The sequence below is a fragment of the Nomascus leucogenys genome, chromosome 10 (genome assembly GCF_006542625.1).
Source record: "Nomascus leucogenys isolate Asia chromosome 10, Asia_NLE_v1, whole genome shotgun sequence".
Classification (NCBI taxonomy): domain Eukaryota; kingdom Metazoa; phylum Chordata; class Mammalia; order Primates; family Hylobatidae; genus Nomascus; species Nomascus leucogenys.
The window spans coordinates 35,600,930-35,620,883 of NC_044390.1; the positions used below are offsets into that span (position 1 = coordinate 35,600,930).

Here is a 19,954-nt window from a genome sequence, read left to right on the forward strand (position 1 = left end):
AGTGCATCTTGTTGCAAACAAACCCTGGTATATAGTAAGCATTCAATAAATGTTTATTAAACAAACCTGTTACCTTTTCCCTCTTATTCAGTCATTCAATCTCCTCTTCCCTTGGTGTTTGGGGAGGGAGTAGGAGGCAGAGGATAACTAAAGTTTCACATAATATTCCTTAGTGCTTTGTGGGTGCTAAGTGTGTGCTAAGCATTATGCTAAATAACATCTTGACATATGTTCATAATCTCAGGTAATTCGACAACATCCCTGTGAAGCAAATATTATCTCTCTTTCACAGATGAGAAAATTGAGGCTCAGAGAGGTCACTGCAAGCCCAAGCAAATTGCATTTTATACACACACACACACGCATGCATACACACATGCACACACATGTGCACACACACACACAAAGAAACCCTTTTTGGGGGGCAGGGGAGACAGTTTTGCTCTATCGCCTGGGCTGGAGTGCAGTGGCACGATCTCAGCTCACTGCAACCTCCGCTTCCTGGGTTCAAGCGATTTTCATGCCTGAGCCTCCCCTGTAGCTGGGATTACAGGCGTGCACCACCATGCCCGGCTAATTTTTGTATTTTTAGTAGAGACGGGGTTTCACCATGTTTGCCAGGCTGGCGTTGAACTCCTGACCTGAAGTGATCCACCCACCTCAGCCTCCCAAAGTGCTGGGATTACAGGCGTGAGCCACTGCACCCGGCCACAAAGGAACAATTTCAAAGTATGTTCAAAATGCTATGGGGATGATGAACATTAATATTCTTTGCCCTTCAAAAGGGTCATAGTAAGGGAAACATTTATGCATAATATTACTATGATGCAAGCCAAGAGCGAGTACCATGTGGGAACTTTAAACGGAAGAAATCCCCCAGGAAAGAGAAAGAAGGACTCAAGGAAGGCTTCAGAGAGGAGGACATGATTAAGTAGGACTTGGAAAGGAGACATCAGGAGAAAAGTCATGTGAATCATGTGTTCGGCACTATGCCAAGTGCTTTGTATACATTATCATATTTTATTATTTTAATCATAACCATTCTAAGTATTACGGTTCCCAACTTTAGAGGACTAAACCAAAACCTAAAGAAGAAATTTCCCCAAATGTTCTAGTTCACATTTAATGTCTCCTTACCTCCTAATGGCCTCCTCTATCAGGGATTTTATATAACTTGTGGATGTGCATGTATATGTATGTGTGTGTGCATGTGTGCCCACACACACACATTCCTTAACTCTAATGCAAGTATAAACTACTTGAGACAGAAACCTTTATTCCATATTTCTTTAATATCCCCTCATTATATGCTTTTATATAGATGCTGAAATATGGTAACATTTTAGTGTCTAAGTAAGTCTGTATACCTACCTATTTTTATTTTTTTGTAAAGGTTTTATGACAACAGATGAAAGGAAATTATTCAACCACCTCAAGTCTCCTCATCTGAAATATTGGGTTCCATTCATCTGGTTTGGAAATCTTGCAACTAAAGCCCGGAATGAAGGTAGAATCAGAGACAGTGTTGATCTGCAATCATTGATGACTGTAAGTATATTATAAATCATAAGAAAAAGATGCTAGAGACCAAGAAGGACCTGGATATAACATGTTAGACCAGGAAGAGTCAGCTTTGTTCAGTCGTGGTTCCAGAGGAACTGGAAAGATTGGACTAGTGTCAGACCCCTCAACATGCAGGACAGAGGTGGTACGCAGGTTAAACTCAGGTCGCTTGGAAATGGTTCCTTGGAAGCTGCGTTTTAAACAGAATCATGCTTTGTAATAGGCTCTGTAAGAAAGTATTCCTTGATTGATTATCCAAGGGTCGCCAAGGGCTCGAAAAGCTATGGTGCCCATGAAGTATATTTGCCATCCCTGGCTCCAGGATCCTAGAAAAAAACCTGGAGGAGAAATAAACCTCCCCAGCCAAATATTTCCCCAAAATTGGAATATCGCGAGGTTAAGCCAGCCTTTCAGATACTCTAGTAAGTAAAATAGTATTTTCATTAAACAAAATAACCCTGAAATCATCTGAAAAAAAAAACTTTATGTAAGGGCTGGATATATTTGTGCCATGACAGTCCCCTCCCTGGATTAGGCTAATGGGAGTGAATTGTTTAAAAATAGTGCCCAAATTGATGTGAACTCTTTTCCCTAGTCTTCCATAATAACTTGTGTGCAATCGATGAAAAAAATCAAAGAATCCTGTCCTTCCTGCTTCAGAGATAGATTTTCTATCAATATGTGTGTTATAGTCTCCATTTGTGGGAGGAAACAGGAGTAATTATATCTCTTTTCTAAGATCTACAGTAAGCATGTTTTAAAATGAGAGAAACAAAAAATTTGCTTTCCAGATTACCTACCAAAATTGATAAAAATTACTTATTTAAAATGTTAACAATTTCTTTCTCACCATGACTTTGGGCCAATATACATGTTGGAAATTATGGGTTCAATAGAATGGCAGGGGGATATTTCTATGAAGTCCTTTTTTTTTGGAAATAGAGTCTCACTCTGTTGTCCAGGTTACAAGCAGCACAGTGGCACAATCATGGCTCACTGCAGGCTTGACCTCTTGTACTCAAGTGATTCTCCCACCTCAGCCTCTGGAGTAACTGGGACTACAGGCGTGTGCCACCAAGCCCAGCTAATTTATTTATTTATTGTAGAAACAATGTCTTTCTATGTTGCCCAGGCTTATCTCAAACTCCTGGGCTCAAGTGATCCTCCTGCCTCGGCCACCCTAAGTGCTAGGATTATAGGCATGAGCCACCACACCTGGCCATGACTTATTTTAATACTTTTTAAAATGTCCAAATGTACTCGTCAATGAACTCATTGCTCCAATGATGTTCATTGATTGATGGTCATTTTTAGGACTTTCCTTTTGGAGTATCCTTGGGAACCAATTTACTAGCCTTACAGTCAGCCCTGTAAAAGACATGCTCACATTCTGAATCCCAGTAAGTACTTATTACCACACCTGTCATCTTTGTAAATCATGCTCGATCTGTTTCTGGCTTAGGAAATGAATCGATACCGCTCTTGGTGCAGCCTCTTATTCGGTTATGACTGGGTTGGGATTCCGCTGGTTTACACCCAGGTAAGAAATACTTTGCCAGGAATTCTTTATTTCTACTTGCCCACCTTGGCACTGTAGCTTTGCTGTGGGAGGCCAGCACTGTCCTCTCACTCTGGTCTCTCTCTGTTCCAGGTTGTCACTCTTGCTGTCTATACCTTCTTCTTTGCATGCCTGATTGGACGCCAGTTTTTGGATCCCACCAAAGGCTACGCAGGGCATGACTTGGATCTTTACATTCCAATCTTCACCCTCCTACAATTCTTCTTCTATGCAGGATGGCTCAAGGTAGCCAGTTGTCTCAGGGCCCCACTTTGTAATCTGTTATGTTCCAGACTCTCCACACCGATCCTTTACTGAGTCTTTAGCAAATCATTCATGAGTGAGTCAAAGGTAGATTTAACATGTAATTGTCAGCAATGTTATTACTTTTCTGCCAGGGATTCAAGTAACAGGGATATAGTCAGTACTGTCTGAAGCAGCTCATTTGTGCAAAGAGATTAGAAGAACACTCTTTTATGGCTATTGATTCTCTTTTAAGTCTCTGTGTTCCCATTAGGGTTACAATAATGTAACTAAAGTCATAAGTGTACTTGCATTGATATTGTACACCACAATAAGCAACTAGGCAGAGTAAAAGAGTCAACAAGAAGCCTTGTAAATCAGACTTAACCATAAATGTTGTAGTAGAATCTTGGTTATGCTCAACTCTATAAATAGTTATTGCAATTCCCTGAAATTCTGCTAGCTGTCCCACAACATTAAATGTACCCCATTTTTTTTTCCCCTGAGACAGAGTCTTGCTCTGTTGCCCAGGCTGGAGTACAGTAACACTATCTCGGCTCACTGCAACCTCTGCCTCCCGGGTTGAAGCAATTCTCCTACCTCAGCCTCCCAAGTAGCTGGGATTACAGGCGTGAGCCACCATGCCGGTCTAAATGTACCCCATTTTCAAAACCAGAACTGAGACTCAGAATTCATCAGAATCAGAACCAGAAACACCAGAAATAATGACAACATCTGGTTTGCCAGGGAATTAAACAGGTTCAGGAAGTGAGAATGGCTTGCCTAACTATCTGTGTAGAATTTTCCTTGCTTCCCCTCCCTTCACCACCACCTCCTCAATGTATGTGTGTAAATATCACAGACCTGATTCTTCCATCACCTCTGTAAACTTCCAAATGGGAAATATGTGATAGAAAAAAATCAATGACAATGGCTTCATTAAGTTCATTGAAAGGCAATGATGGTATGAAGATGATATTCGTAAAGTAGAATTTTCAAATGTTTGGCCTTCCAAAGAGCCATATGTTGTTGTGACCCGTTGAGGCCTTCAGGTTGCAGTGAAATTTTCTCTGCAGAAGCCTTTCCTTTCACTGGTTTGAATCTTAACCAAAAAAATAATATGTTGACATTTCAAATTATACTCCAAAGAGTAAAGCCAAGTCCCTTACAAATGGCAAAAGCATTTTTAATCGGATTACCGTGATTCTTAATTATTTCTACCTGCGTAAGAGCAAGAAAGCAGAAGAGACTAATGACTTTCATCTTCCATTAGAGGAAAAATTAGACTTTAGCTTTATAAATATAAAATCACCACAGTGGCCCAAATACTCAATCATTCTCAAAAAGTACTTTTCTTTCTTTCCCCTGAGTTGCACCAAGCTTTTTATTCTTTGTTTTGTGTCCATGTAAGGTGCTTGACCAGCCTGTAAAGAGCAGATAATGGTTCCTTCCATCTGACATGCTTTCTAAAATATTTACATCCTTTTCCTTTATAAACTGTTTTAAAGTCAGGTGCGGTGGCTCATGCCTGTAACCCCAGCATTTTGGGAGGCTGAGGTAGGAGGATTGCTCAGGAGTTCAAGACCAGCCCAGGCAATATGGCGAAACCCCATCTCTATAAAAAAATATATATATATACAAAAAAAATTAGCAGGCATGGTGGTGCATGCCTGCAGTCCCAGATACCTGGGAGGCTGAGGTGAAAGGGTCACTTGAGCCCAGGAGGCCAAGGGTGCAGTGAGCCATGTTCACACCACTGCACTCCAGCCTGGGTAACAGAGCAAGACCCTGTCTAAAATAAAAAAAATAAATCTTAAAAGACAAAATATTAAAAGGCACAATCTTTGCTCCATTAAAGGATAGGCAAACCTGCTGGGTGTGGTGGTGCACGCCTGTAATCCCAGCACTTTGGGAGGCTGAGGCAGGAGAATCACTTGAACCTGGGAGGCGGAGGTTGCGGTGAGCCAAGATCATGCCATTGCACTCCAGCCTGGGCAACAAGAGTGAAACTCCATCTAAAAAAAAAAAAAAAAAAAAAAAAAAAGATAGACAAACCTAAACACCAATGGGTTGTGCCTCCATTTCTAAACAGCTGTTCTATCTCAACAATTAGGATATTTATAAATCTTTTCAAGGTGTAGAAAAGCCATCTTAACCTTATGAATAGAATATCACTCAGTTACTTGCTGAAAATGCAGCCCCCAGTGGAATAAAAGATATATTTTGAGATTGGTCAATTCAGAAACATACATGCTATTTTGTCAGTTTAATGTAGACTACGATAATATATGCAGGACTGATTGCATAAAAATGAAAATCTGGATAGAATAAAAATAGGTTTCAGGACTCAACCAGTACCCTTAATTAATCTAAGTAAATCTCCAGGCAAGAAAGGGCAGATAGCCCCATGGAACTGGTGACAAGAACTTCAACATAGATATCAGTGTGAGGCTTACTGATTCAGGGCACAGACCCGCCTAAAGAAAGGCACTTAAAATAAGAGCCACATATGAAAATCCCCTGGGAGCTTTACCCCACACTGATGCCTGGGCTCAACCTCACACTGCTTAAATCACAATCTCTCGGGGAGGGACCCAGGCATCAGTTGGGTTTTTTTAAGAGCTCCTCAGGTGATTTTAATGTGCAGCCAAAGTTGAAAAAAACTGCTCTAAGTATTAATACATTGACTTAAATCCTAAAAGATAAGTAGGTAGATTTTCTACTGAATAGTTTCAGAATCTAGAATGTTTAGACTCTAGAAGCTAATGACATGGTGTCTTCATTTTACACATTTAAAATTTTTTTCCATTTAGACTCAATGTAAAATCTCCCCCTCCCCCAACTCTCTCCCTGTCTCTCTCACGCACACACACAGGCATGCACGCATGTCCAGATAATAAAAACCAAGGGAAATTTTTCAACAAGGAAAATGATAGATGAGTTGTATTTGACATATACACCTCTCATCAAGAAGGCTATTCAATTCAGGAACATGATAAGAATATTTAATATTGATCAAATATTAAAAGATTTGTGACAATAGCTACCTAACATTTTCCCGGCAGGAAAACTAACTTACTGGATAAGGGTAAATCCTTTAGGGTAAAACTAGGTAAGCCTCAATTTCCAGCTTTAGGACTTACTAGCTCTCTAACTCATTTACTTAGCAGTTATGTTCAACAACTGTGAAAGCTCGGCTGGGCACAGTGGCTCACGCCTGTAATCTCAACACTTTGGGAGGTTGAGGAGGGCAGAACACCTGAGCTCAGGGGTTCAAGACCAGCCTGGCCAACATGGTGAAACCCCATCTCTACTGAAAAAAAATCCAAAAAATATTAGCTGCATGTGATGGTGCTCACCTGTAGTCCCAGCTACTCAGGAGACTGAGGCAGGAGAATTGCTTGAACCTGGGAGGTAGAGTTTGCAGTGAGCCAAGATTATGCCACTGCACTCCAGCCTGGGCAACAGGGTGAGACACTGTCTAAAAAAATAAAAATAAAAATAAATTGTGAAAGCTTCTTATTTTCTTTAATTGTGATTTAAGTCTTTCTTTACTGTTTAACCTTCTCCCTGTGTATATTTTGTCTTATCATCTGGGCCCTGTAATTCCCTGAAAGCATAGCCTGTGTACCCTTCACAGTGCCTTGCAAATAGTTGGTTCTCCTTCACTATTCAGTCATTTGATTTGGTTTCTAAATAGGACATGGCTTCCCCTGATAGGGCCTGCATTGTCACCAGTTGAATGGACAGATCCTTTTGGAGAGCATACCTATGAAGGTGCATCATTCATGGTTTGAGAATCATGTCTTGCTTGCTAATAAATATCTCGGTAGAACAATCTACTCCCCTCTACTCTTCATATTATGAAAGTCACACGAGGAAGCAGAGAGGAAAACAGGAATCATCTTCAGTCTCTATTCTTAGTTTTCACAGGTATCATGATGGATTTATTTTATGTTCTCAACTACAGGTAGCAGAGCAGCTTATCAACCCTTTTGGAGAAGATGATGATGATTTTGAAACTAACTGGTGCATTGACAGAAATTTGCAGGTTAGAGGAATTTTTCTTTCTTTTTCAAATATTAATAATAAATCACTTGTGATATTTCAAATCTAAGCAGATTTCAAATGCACACCCCTTGGCTTCAGAGCTTTAGCCACAAATGAAAGAGACTTGGCTGTGCACTATGCTGTCTCAGGTCCTTTTGGAAGCTTACACATCCGGGATTTCAGCTTAGTTCCTTTTAAGTAGAATTTCAAGCCAATTTTCTTTGTGAGCCTGTCTATTAGCTTTTTCCAGCCTCTTTCATCTCAGCATAGAGCAGTATTTTAAATTGTTCTTTAGTTTGTTTTCTGTTGCCAACCAGAGAGGTTAATAGTGACTTAAAATGGCATCCAGGCACAAGCTGGTGGGAGTTCCCAAAGTGGTATCACATCAATCCCAGCAGTCAGATAGCCACCAGCTGGACACTGGGAGCCTGGGCCATGCCAGCTTGTGTCTCAAATCTGCATGAAATGCACTAAATGGGCCCCAGGGCCCTTACCCTGAAGCACTATTCCAGAGAGCTTTTCATGAAGAACCAGCATGAAGGAATTTTCCTTTTAGGCAAGACTCTCCCTAGACCATTCTCTTCCCTGTGAAGGCCTTCACGTTGTTCATTTGTTTCAAGCCCTTATTGGGCAGTTAAGTAAGTTCAAACGTCTCACAGTAGATCCCAATGTCAGTCTCTTAGGGAGGACACATAATGCCTATAGGTCACTCACTTTGTCGAAATTGGAATCCCAGAGGATGAATAATGTGTTCATGCATCACTCTGTCAAAGCCAAGAGGAGAGATCACCATAGCGCTGAGCAGTATAGACTTCTTGATATGTTTTTCCAAACAAAGAAATGAACAAGAAACCAGGGAATAAGAAGTGATGTCAAGTAAAAATGTGTCTCCAGGGTTAACAGAATGAAAAGTGGAATCTTCACCTTCCTGTAATATTTGGGATTAAGTAGGTGCTATCAGGTAAAACAACACCATAATTGCGAGCAAAGAATAAAAAGATGGCTCCCCTTCCTCCAGCTAAGAGGCAGCTCCACTCTGGAGTGTGTGGTTTGGTCCCGGAGTGTGGGAGGCTTCAAGCCCCACTTATCCTCATTGCCAAGTGCTCTTGGGTAGTAAACAACAGATACAACTCTTTGTGGCAGCCGTGGTCGTGGCAAGTATGAACTATAGATATTTGTATATTCACTCATTTAGACTGTGTCCTAGCCCACTCTAACTCTCATCTGCCCACAAAAACTTCTCCTTTTTATTTAATTTACATCTGAGTTATTCTAACAATATAACAATGATTTTAGGTCTCTCTTTTAGCTGTGGACGAAATGCACATGAGCTTACCCAAGATGAAGAAGGACATTTACTGGGACGATTCTGCTGCTCGCCCACCATACACATTGGCAGCTGCCGACTACTGCATACCCTCATTTCTGGGGTCAACAGTCCAGATGGGGTAAGTGCATTTTTTAAAAATCTCCAATATTTTCCAGCCTGAGCAACATAGTGTGACCTTGTCTCTACAAAAAAAAAAAAAAAAAAAAAGAAATAAAATAAAGTAGCCAACTGTGATGGCACCTGTAGTCCTAGCTACTTGGGGAGGCTGCAGTTGGAGGATTGCTTGAACCCAGGGGTTCAAGGCTGCAGTGAGCTGTGATTGCGCCATTGCACTCCAGCGTGGGTGACAAAGTGAAGCCCTGTCTCAAGAAAAATAATTACTTCATGAAAATTAAAATAAATATCTCCAATATTTAGGAAATCAGCAGATAGATCACTGTTCTAATCTTTTTACCTTTTTTGGCATTTTTTTCTACCTAAGCTTAGTTTGTAAGTCAGTCTCTGTTCAGTGGTTTTAACACAGCAATCACCCCTAAGTATAATGAGCTTTAAATAAATGAGGTGAGGCCTGAAGTAAATCAGGTACAGTTCTTTAATAATTTCATTAAGTCTGAGCATGTATTTGATATTGGAGAAGTGTGTGAATGTGGGAGAAGTTTAAGTATATTTGCTGAAGGCAGATGCCACAGTTTCCAAGTAAATTAAAGAGAAAAGCACAGACTAATTCAGAGAGTAAGAAACTCTCCACTCAAAAACAAAACAAACAAACAAAAAAACTGTAGCAAACCAGGAAACTGTTGTGGAATTTTTCTTATAATTCTTGGCAAGACTGTGGCTCATAGTTCCCTGAGGCCTGCTCTAAGCGGATTTGTGCAGTGGGTTTGTGTCCCGTGGTTGCTGCCTGTGACCCTTCTTTCCCTCCTCCCTGAAGTGACCTGCCCTCCTCCTTCCACTTTCAGGAGGTCTCGCTTCAACCCTGTTCCCTTTGCCAAATGTCTCCTAATCCCCATCAGTGATGGTTTGTGGCACTTCTCTTCCAAAGGAGCCTCTGAGGCTGAAAACCTTTCAAGACCCAAAGAAAAGGAAGACTGAAAGTGGAATTTCAGTAGTTCCAGCGAATAATGAGAAAGATTTAGGAGCCAGGAGATTTGTCTTGTTGCCCGCAAAGCACATCTTAGAGAAGGTTGCCTACTTCAGGCTAGATTTGCTTCTGCTTCTAGCTAGCCTTCTAAGACCAGACCCACCCACCCAGGACTCCTTCCAGGCCAGAGAGCTCATCCCTGCCCTCAGAGTATTCTCAGTTTCCATGGATAGGAATCTCGTGTTGTATGCATGTCTCAGCCTTCATGATACCTTCTTCAGGGGCAGAGCTTCATGAACATCCAGCAATCTTCTCAATTTTCAGAATTAATAAGAGCTGTTTTTCTGTGAGTTTGATTTTAGATAATTAAATATGCTTTATCCTTCTCCTCACTCCCACCATTGATTAATGCAAAGTACTTGAAGATTTAACTTGAAAAGAAAAGAGACCAGCAATACTGATAGAATCAGGGCATCATTGTGATGACTCTATTTAGACTGCAAATGCTCCACATGCTCTATTTCTTATGTCCATTGAGTTGTTGTTACCCCGTGGTTAAGATGATTTTTTGAAGGTCTCAAAATTTTTACCCTGATCTACTTATTCATCCTAATCGTCATAATTCTGCAGATTACTACATAAATGTTCGTGTTCTTTAGAAAATATTAAAACACTTTTTTCTCCTGTTTCTAAATACAGACACAGAATTAGGGATTGACAAGATCTCAGAGAAAATTTCTTCCCCAAAAGATTATTGGGAAGATTAGATGAGATTGTAAACATTAAGATGCTCTATATAAAACCATAGAGCATGATGATTAGTATCACCTAGTCAAGTTTTATTTGTGGATGTCAAACTGAAGCAGAGAAAGATTAAATCACTTTAAGCTATTTTTCATATTAAACTTACCCTGGAAATTAGGGACAGAAAATAAAACAACTGAGAGAAAACCAGGAGGTACAATATTTAAAACTGCAGCAAAAAATTATCAGTTGTCAGAGAGAAGTCCTCCAACTAAAATGGCCTATTTACTAGCAGGATGGAGAGAGGAGCAGACAAAGGCCAGAATCTATTGGGAGAGGGTTTTGTGAGAGGTTTAACTCGATCTGCTAGAACCAATTGATCAAAGAAACAATTAGGCAAAACTCACTTGATCTTGATTTTCTGTATAAATGAGGACCATTAAAGTGGACCACAATCCAGGAAAATTTACTGCAGAAAAATAGGCGATCAGAAGCCCTGAGTTGATAGAAATGGCCCCCTTTGGATCTATTAATGCCTATTTTTCCTGTGATGGTGGTATTAGAAAAAATGTTTCTGGTTGCCTATGACAGAAAACCAAATTCAAACTTTCTTAAGCTAAAGGAGGTTTATAGTGTCACATCCAGAGACAAGCCTAGCTTTGGATGTCACTAGATCCAGAGGATCAGAAAATGTCACCAGGACTCACTGTTGCCCCGTCCCTCTCAGGTCTGTTTTTCTCTCCACTGGCTCAGATCCCAGGCAGGCTCTCTCCCATCCTGAGGGCAAAATGGCAAAATGAGAAGCTCCAGGCTTACAGCTTACCTTCTCAGCTAACCTGTGGAAAGAGCACATCTCTTTTCCAACTCTTGAAACTGAAGTGATGGATTTGCTATGACTGACTGGGCTTGGGTTCACGTATCCATTCCTGAGCTAATTACTATCAACAGGGAGACAATATTTTGACTATTCATGGCTGGTTTATAGGTCCATCTTTGAACCAAGGGTTATAGTCAGCCCCATCCAACCATATGGATTATGTGATATCTCAAGAAAAAGCAGGGTTCTATTATCAGGAGAAGGGTGAATGGTTTTGCCGGGCTGGCAAAAACAATAGATGTCTCTAAAATCATAGAAGATAATTCCCTAAGCAATGAATGGTTCCCTCACCAAATACAAGGTCAATGTCAAATGGGCCACCTGACTGAGGCTCAGGGCAAGGGGAAGGTAAAAGTTAAGAACTGTAGCACTGGTGGTCTTGTTGGTGCTGACTGAGCCAATGAGCTCTTTGCATGAAAGTGAAGATCACATGTCAAGATGCTGTAGACACAAGCATTCCGTTTTATAAAAGTGCCTGCCTCTTGATGACCGTATAAAATCCTTTCCTGGATGAGATTTTTTTTAATTTTCTTATTCTCTTTAAGGTGTATGTTCCCAGCATATTTAATTCAGAAATCGAATTTTTCTTACCTTTTCATATCAATGTTTTGGGTTTGTAGCCACAATTCCCATAACCCGGATATTCTAAAATCAAAGCAATTCCTTCAAGAACAGAGCAAAAGTACTACTCTCCAAGGGCCACCTGCAAGAAGACCTGCCTCCCAGCCAGCACATTCAACAGTGCTGTTCACATTCAGCCACTGTTCATTTCCACATCAGAAGGAAACTCCTTGGAGACAATGTCTTTATTCTCTATATTAAGGAACATGTTCAAAACATGGCCCTGTTTTCTGCATATTTATCAAATATACATAACTCAAATAAATTAATTTTCCTCTTTCCATCTTAAGTACCAATTTAAAATATGTTTTCCCTTGGACACTTACATACAGAATGTGCTCATTAATTTGTCCTGGTAAATTTTTTTCAGGGCCTACTATTAGGTAGGTTCTATGCCAGATGCTAGAGGTAGTCAAAAGAAGAAAAGAAAAAGACGCCTCCCAAGCTCACAGATGTAAGGCGGAGAAAAGTGACAATACAATGTGGTAAATGCTACAGTGGAGAAATGCTGAGCCTTATGGGAACACATGCAATGAAGACACACTTCGCCCAGCCTGGTGAAGCAGAGAAAGCCTCTTAGAGTCAGGGACTCTAATATGCATCTTTAAGAATGAGTTAGGAGGCGGGCATCGTGGCTCATGCATGTAATCCCAGCACTTTGGGAGGCTGAGGCAGGTGGATCAGTTGAGGTCAGCAGTTCGAGACCAGCCTGGCCAACATGGTGAAACCCAATCTCTACTACAAATACAAAATTAGCTGAGCATGGTGGCACAGCCTGTAATTCCAGCTACTCAGGAGGCTGAGGCAGGAGAATCACTTGAATCCAGGAGGCAGAGGAGGTTGCAGTGAACCGAGATCACACAATTATACTCCAGCCTAGGCGACAAGAGTGAAGAGCAAAACCGCATCTCAAAAAAAAAAAAAAAAAAAAAAAAAAAAGAATGAATTAGGAGCCAGTGCACAGATAGGATTGAGGGGATTCAGCAGAGGGCACATTTCAGGCCAATATGGGCAAAGACAGAAAGGAATGATAAATAGTGTACTCAGAGTAATAATTTGATAGGCAAAGCAGAAGAGCCAAGAAATGAATCTGGAGAGGAGGCAAGGGAGAAGATGGAGGGTTTTATAGGCCAGGTAAGGGTTTCAGCCATTATTCAAAGCTATTAAATGACGGGGTCACATTTTTGCTTTAGAGAGATTAGCCTGGCAGTTGGCTGAAAGACAGATAGCTGAAGATAAGACCAGAGCCAGAGTTAGCAGGCTGTTGTCATTTAAACAGAGGATAAGGGCCTGAAGTAGGTGTATCACAAGGGATGTAGACAGTAGAGGTGACAGAAGGGACAGATTCAAGAAAGGAGAAGGAGTGAAGAATGGTAATAAACCAAAGATGAGAGAGAGTGTAAGGGTGAAAGCTGCTCTAAGGAAAAGATTATGAGCTCTCCCTTTTGCATGTGTTGAATTTGAGACCTCTATTGGCAATTCACATGGAGATGGCCAGCATGCAGTGAGTCCAGGGACAGAAGATGTATTTTACTGGTATCAGTACGTAGAACCAAGGAGTGGGTGGGAGCAATCAGAACAGTATCAAGGAAACAGAGCAGAATACGAAGGGTAGAATACTATTACTGAAAGGGTGGTCAGAGGAAAAGGGTAGTCAGAGTAGGAATGGTCAATATAGATGAAGAGTAATCCAGAAAATGCCCTGCCAAGAGGCCAAAGGTACAAAGTTTCCAAATAAAGCCTGAAAAGCATGCCATAGGTTTTGCATGTTAGGGTCATCAGAGGCTTAAGTGAGAGTGTGGGGTAGAAATTAAACCGTAGTAGGTTAGAAGTGATTGATAAGTAAGAAAGTCAAATTGCCAGTGTAAGCTGTTTTTAAAAAATAATTTTATTGTAGAAAAATTCAAACCAAGCCAGACACGATGGCCCACGCCTGTAATCCCAGCACTTTGGGAGGCCAAGGCAGGCAGATCACTTGAGGCCAGAAGTTCGAGACCAACCTGGCCAACATGATGAAACCCCATCTCCACCAAAAATACAAAAATTAGCCGGCATGGTGGTGCACGCCTGTAGTCCCAACTATTTGGGAGGCTGAAGCAGGAGAATCGCTTGAACCCAGGAAGGGAAGGTTGCAGTGAGCCAAGATTGTGCCATTGCACTACAGTTTGGGTGACAGAGCAAGATCCCCTCTCAGAAAAAAAAAGAAGTTTAAGCAGTTCCAAAGGTAGAGAACAAGCTATGAAAAAGCTCCATGTACCCATCACCCCTTCAATTATCAAGTTACGGCCAGTCTTATTTCATTCTCCACCTGCCTTTATCTTCCCCACCATTTGATCACGGTAAAGCAAATAGATCATAATGCCATTTTCATACTTCAAAAACAAAAATAAAACAAACCCAAAATGCATGTAATTCCTCAATTCATTAAGTATTCATGGACTATTTTTTTGAGAAGTCTGAATTGATGGGGTAAATAGACCAGACCGTATTCACTAAGGGACAGGGACTCTGGTCTGTTTCCCTCCTCAATTCAGACTTCTAGGGATGGCTTTTTTGTTTTGTCTTGGGTAAGGCTAATGGCATATTTTTTACTTGCCTTTTTTTTTTTTTTGGTTTTTTGTGTTTTGCTTTTTTTGGAGACAGGGTCTCTCTCTGTCACCCAGGCTGGAGTGCAGTGGCATGATCTCAGCTCACTGCAACCTCCACTTCCTGGGTTCAAGCAATTCCCCTGCCTCAGCCTCCCAAGTAGCTGGGATTACAGGCGCGCACCACCACACCCAGCTAATTTTTGTATTTTTAGTAGAGACGGGGTTTCACCATGTTGGCCAGGCTGGTCTTGAACAGCTGACCTCAAGTGATCCGCCCACCTTGGCCTCCTTAGAATTATCTTCACCACCTATACTGAATTTCACTTTGCTGCTGTACCCTGGCCTTGTTTGGACAGAGCCATTAAGACTTCCTCTGGTGTTTACTGTAGTGCTGTCCACTGTGTGACTTGGCATCCCTTTTAGCAGAGGACCCACAGGAAGAAATGTATTTCAGACGTCGGTGGGGAAAAAAGAAAGCTTTGCCTCTTCTGGGCAAATCTTACACTATTTATCTTACAAACTTTATAATTTTATAATTAATGATGATTTCCTTTTCATTTTGGCTGCTGGGAAGCTGACAATCAAATTTGTAGCCTACCTTTACTAAGTCTGTGGAATGGGATTTTTTTGGAATGTATTTCTAGATTCTGTGTTTTTTATGATTGTTCCTTATTCTACCTCTACTATATTGGCTTGATTTTATATATTATATATATTTATATAATATATAAATATAATATTTTATATGTTATATATACTACATAATATTATTATTGCATTATATGTATTTCCATAAGGCCACATCAAATCCTTTGTAAGATGAAGCAAGATGTGATAAAGAAACAAATTAACAACTCTCCTTGTTTTGAAAAAGGAAGGAAAAAAGACAGGCTGAGCAAAAGGAGCCCACTGGAAGAGAGGAAAGACACAGGAGCAAGGGGGGATGACAGAGCAAGGTCCTAAAGAAGACACAGGGCTGGCCCCGGGTGGCAGGGGGAGGTCCCAGTGCCTGAGCTAGAGGGAAGCAGCTGAAGTTGGATACAGTAAGGGGAGAGGGGGAGATGGTGCCTGTGCAGCCAGGGAAGCAGGAACCAATGTCCTTTTCTCATCTAGTCATCGTGTCTTAATCTAGAGGAAGCTTTAACAGAACTCATCTTTCTCTGTCCAATCTGGGACCAAAGAGCTACTGTTTTAAAATTGCATTTTATAAGCTTTAACACCAAACCAGTGCTGAAGTTCCATCTCCTGATCTTTGCATGGGGCATGTTAAAAATCAGCTTCAAAATCAACACTCCGAATGAAAAAAGGCCAGTTAAAAATCTGAATGCAGTCCCCAAAATAGAAATGCTTTCATAAATATGCCAGTCTTGAGCATTTACTAAATAGTGATAATTATTGCATGGCCAGTAATCTACACTTAGCCATTTTATGAGTTAATAAGCAATGAAAAAATATTTCTTGTGTGAATTCTTTTACCATTATCTCATGTGGGATCACTTCAGTTGACTCTGTTTTGTTTGTTCTTTTGTAAGACTGTGGAATCCTTTCTAATCTGCTAGAGTTTTGTTCTTGCTTTTGTTTGGTTTTTGCCTTCTGTATTTTTGAGACAGGGATTCCCTCTGTCACCCAGGATGGAGTGTACAGTGGTGCAATCACAGCTCACTGTAGCCTCGAACTCCTAGGCTCAATCGACCTTCCTGCCTCAGCCTCCTGAGTAGCTGGGACTACAGGTGCACACCACCATGCCTGGCTTTTTTTTTTAAGAGGGAAAGTCTGGCTATGTTACCCATTCTAGTCTTGAACTCCTGGTCTCAAGAGATCCTCCCACCTAGGCCTCCCAAAGTGTTGGGATTACTGGTGGGAGCCACCGTGCCCAGCCTTGATCTGCTATTTTAATTAAGGCATCTTTTCATTAGCTTAACTATGGAGATGCTATTAACCAAGATCAATAAAACACCCACGAGTGGCCAAAAGAACATTGTCTGTAAGATGCACAGCGAGAAAATATACCCAAACCCTAATGTAATAATGAGTTTTCCTGGGACAATGATAAACATATGCATGATAAAAATAACTTTACCCAAAGAAACTTTAAATTCTTAAACTCAAGCCAGTATTGCTGAAAATAATTTTTAAAAACAAATGAACAAAAATCAAGGTCCAGAACTACCCTGTCACAACTGGCTTGAGGTAGAGGTAGAACGCCTGTCTTCACATTATATCATCATGAGCCACTTCAAAATTCTTACTATCTTTCAATTACTTGGGATTACCCATTAACACAAATGTTTAAGACTCTGAGGAATGAAACACAGAAATTAAAGACCTGAAGTCTCATAATGCCCTTTAGTCCTATCTTGAAAATCAAAACAGCCAACAGTAAAGAAGATAATCCCTTAAGGGCATTGGAAAAACCCTAACAAACTATCCATTAATAACAGCTAAAGGATTTGAAATTCTGGAGAAGAGAGGCTGTAACTGCTTATGAAATGGATCACTCAAGTGTGTCCAGAGTGCTTGCTCTAACTGTCTTGCTAATCTAAAAGCATGCTCCAAGCCTGTAAACTTTAAACTGCTGACTATAATCCCATTTAAAGAGCTTTGTTTCATTGGATTCTTCTGCCATAATTCAAATAATTATGTCAAAATGTTCTCACATATATAATAATCTTAAAAAGGGGGTCTATGAAGTCAATTAAGGATCCACTTAGTAAAGAGGAAAAATATTCAAAATTTTAAAGAGCTCCTTCTGGCTAGGAGTTGAAGAATTTATTTAAGATGTATTTGGTGCTATGAAACTTTGTCAGAAATAATAATTTCTACTTATCTATCTTTATTCTAAAAGTTCTAGGAATATGTAACAATAACATGATTTTTTGGTAATTATACAGACATGCAAATGTACTTAATGTGCACAAAATATTTAGGATTATACAGTAGGTCAGAAGTATTTTTAATGATATTAATTCAAATATACCAAAATGCATATGTTAGTGAGCAAAGACTTTATTAAAGTGTGGTTAAATATACTTCTATGTTGATGTTACTTAGTAATCCTTTTTAGCCAACTATATTCAAATATTTTAGCTTTACAAGAAAATACGTAGTCTGATACATACTATTGCATGCCTATATTACAAACTACCAAAAATATCTCAAATTCTGAATTACTAACTTCAACAAAAGCATATTCTGGGAACATTGATTTTTCACTTAATGTACCAGGGAGGAAGGAGAAATGGAAACTTCCAAGGAGATGAATGTGCATTAAGTTTATAATTTTAGAATTTACTCAAGGATTCTTTCATACCCTGATGTGAGGTCACCATGGGCAATCAGTTTTCATCTTTAAATGGTATCAGATGTGTACATGTCTTGATTTCCTTTTTTAACAAAATTCCTACAGAATATAACAATATTAAAGAGGGAACTTTAAGTGAACCCCCACTTTTGGCCATAACTTCTTTTTGTGTCAGCCAGCAAGAGCCAAGAGAACATAACCAGGGTGGTAGGATATAGCTAGATAAGCCTCTTTAAAGGCACAAGAGGCCACTTCTTCAACCAGATTTGCCGAAGCCCTTGGTTCGGTGATCAGATAGGCCAACACTGGGGTAGCAGTCATCAGCCCTAAATGCCGATTTCTGGGCTACCTTCTAGGATGCTCTGGAGCTTGGAACTGTCTACCTGAAAGAGGGTTGAGAGAGGCTGGGTGAATACAATATTTGGTCCACTGGATTTTCCTCATAACCCTTAGCCCCACACCTCCCGGCTTAGAGGGAGGGTTGCCTTGCCCATTTTATAAATCTTTGGCTACAGCTTTGATGATGATTCTGCAGTGCAGATGGTTAAAAATAGCCACATGCGCCTCAGATGGGTTTGAAGAGTACATTTTGCTTTGCCCATGAAAAATGCTTCTCCACACATGTCTCTGCCCTGATAGATTCTCAGGCAAATTATCGGCTCCCTCCAAGGCAGTCGCCAGACTGTGAGTACACTAGCAATTTGAAAACAATAAATCTGCAGTGAGAAGTAGAATTCATCATACTAAATATCATTTTCCTAAATTCCTCATTTCGGTTCTGTTAAAAAGGCCTCTTATTATTCGAATTTAAATTGTCCAAAAACCGCTTCAAAAGTAGAGCAGAGAGAGACAAGCATCATCCAGTTTTATCTTTCAATCTTTTTGAAGCTCTATATTTACCTAATCACTCTCGTGAAAAGGGGGTTGCTTTGCAAAAAGCTTTCTTTGGAGAAATGCATTAAATCCTTCAAGCTATCAGGGCTATTTTTGTCTTTCTATATTAGACACACCCCAAGAAGTATGGCAGTCTGCTGACATCTTCATCAGCCTGTTTCTTGCCTCTTTGTTATGGCAGCAGAGGGTGAAGCATGTTCTTCTGCACCCCTGACCAGCCCAGGCATCTTTTAAAGTTTCTAATTAAATCATGGCTGCGTATGCCCTCGGATATTTGTCATTTGCAAGGGAAACCATGGGGCTGATGTTTGTGTAGGTATTCCATATATATTTTGAAATTGGGTTTTTTATTAACACTTGAGATTAAGATAATTTTAATCCAGACACCTACCTAACGTGTGGAAATAATGCATGCTCTCCCTTCTTCTGGACTCAACTATAACTAACCAGCCTGACTGGCTTAACATAACCTTTTCTCTCTCTCCTTCTTTTACTCTTCTTCCTTTCAAAAATAGCCCAATATGTGACACAATCGTCCCATTCTCATGTTTTCTATATTTTTGTATTGATGGTTTCTATTACGCAATAAGTGTATATTGCAGGGTTTGATGATGTTTGGCAAATGGCACAAAAAAACAATATTGAGAGGCAAGGTCAGGGCAGTCTGTCTCTACAGTTTTCATCATTGGAGCAGCCCTCTCTTCCTTCCCTCAAGTAACCCAGCTTCTTCCAGTTCTTATATTTCCTCTTCACTCACCCAGTGCCCTATCATTAAATGGCTTATCATTAAATGGCTAAGTCATCCCTTTTGAAGGTGTTAATTGTTAAGTGATATCTCCTAGGTGTAGTAACATTTTTAAAAGGACAATCTTGAAGAAGAAAAGGGAGTGACCTTCAGACACACATTATCATCTCCTCTAACCCTGTATGAGAAGTCAATGATGACTTGGAAACCACCTCTGAAAGTTTGCCAGTCATTGACAGAGTCCTTTTTACATCTTCTACTTGCAAAGCTTTTCTACACAGGTCACCCCTTTTGAACTTTCAAACAACCTAAAAGACAGGTAAAGGATAATTATCACCAGCTTACCAAAAATGATGCTA

General features: G+C 40.3%; 1 protein-coding gene across 5 annotated transcripts in view; it reads left to right on the forward strand.

Moving 5' to 3' along the window:
- The window catches only part of BEST3 (bestrophin 3), a 56,041-nt gene that overhangs the window by 19,498 nt on the left and 16,589 nt on the right, over positions 1 to 19,954 (forward strand). For 4 of the 5 annotated variants that reach the window (XM_012500094.2, XM_012500093.2, XM_012500092.2 and 1 more), the window contains 5 exons: positions 1,394 to 1,548; positions 3,026 to 3,103; positions 3,215 to 3,367; positions 7,335 to 7,415; positions 8,711 to 8,862. In XM_012500094.2, coding sequence (XP_012355548.1) covers positions 1,394 to 1,548; positions 3,026 to 3,103; positions 3,215 to 3,367; positions 7,335 to 7,415; positions 8,711 to 8,862 — 619 coding nt within the window. The remainder of the gene's footprint in view (positions 1 to 1,393; positions 1,549 to 3,025; positions 3,104 to 3,214; positions 3,368 to 7,334; positions 7,416 to 8,710; positions 8,863 to 19,954) is intronic. The other variant, XM_003259528.3, reaches the window with a different exon arrangement.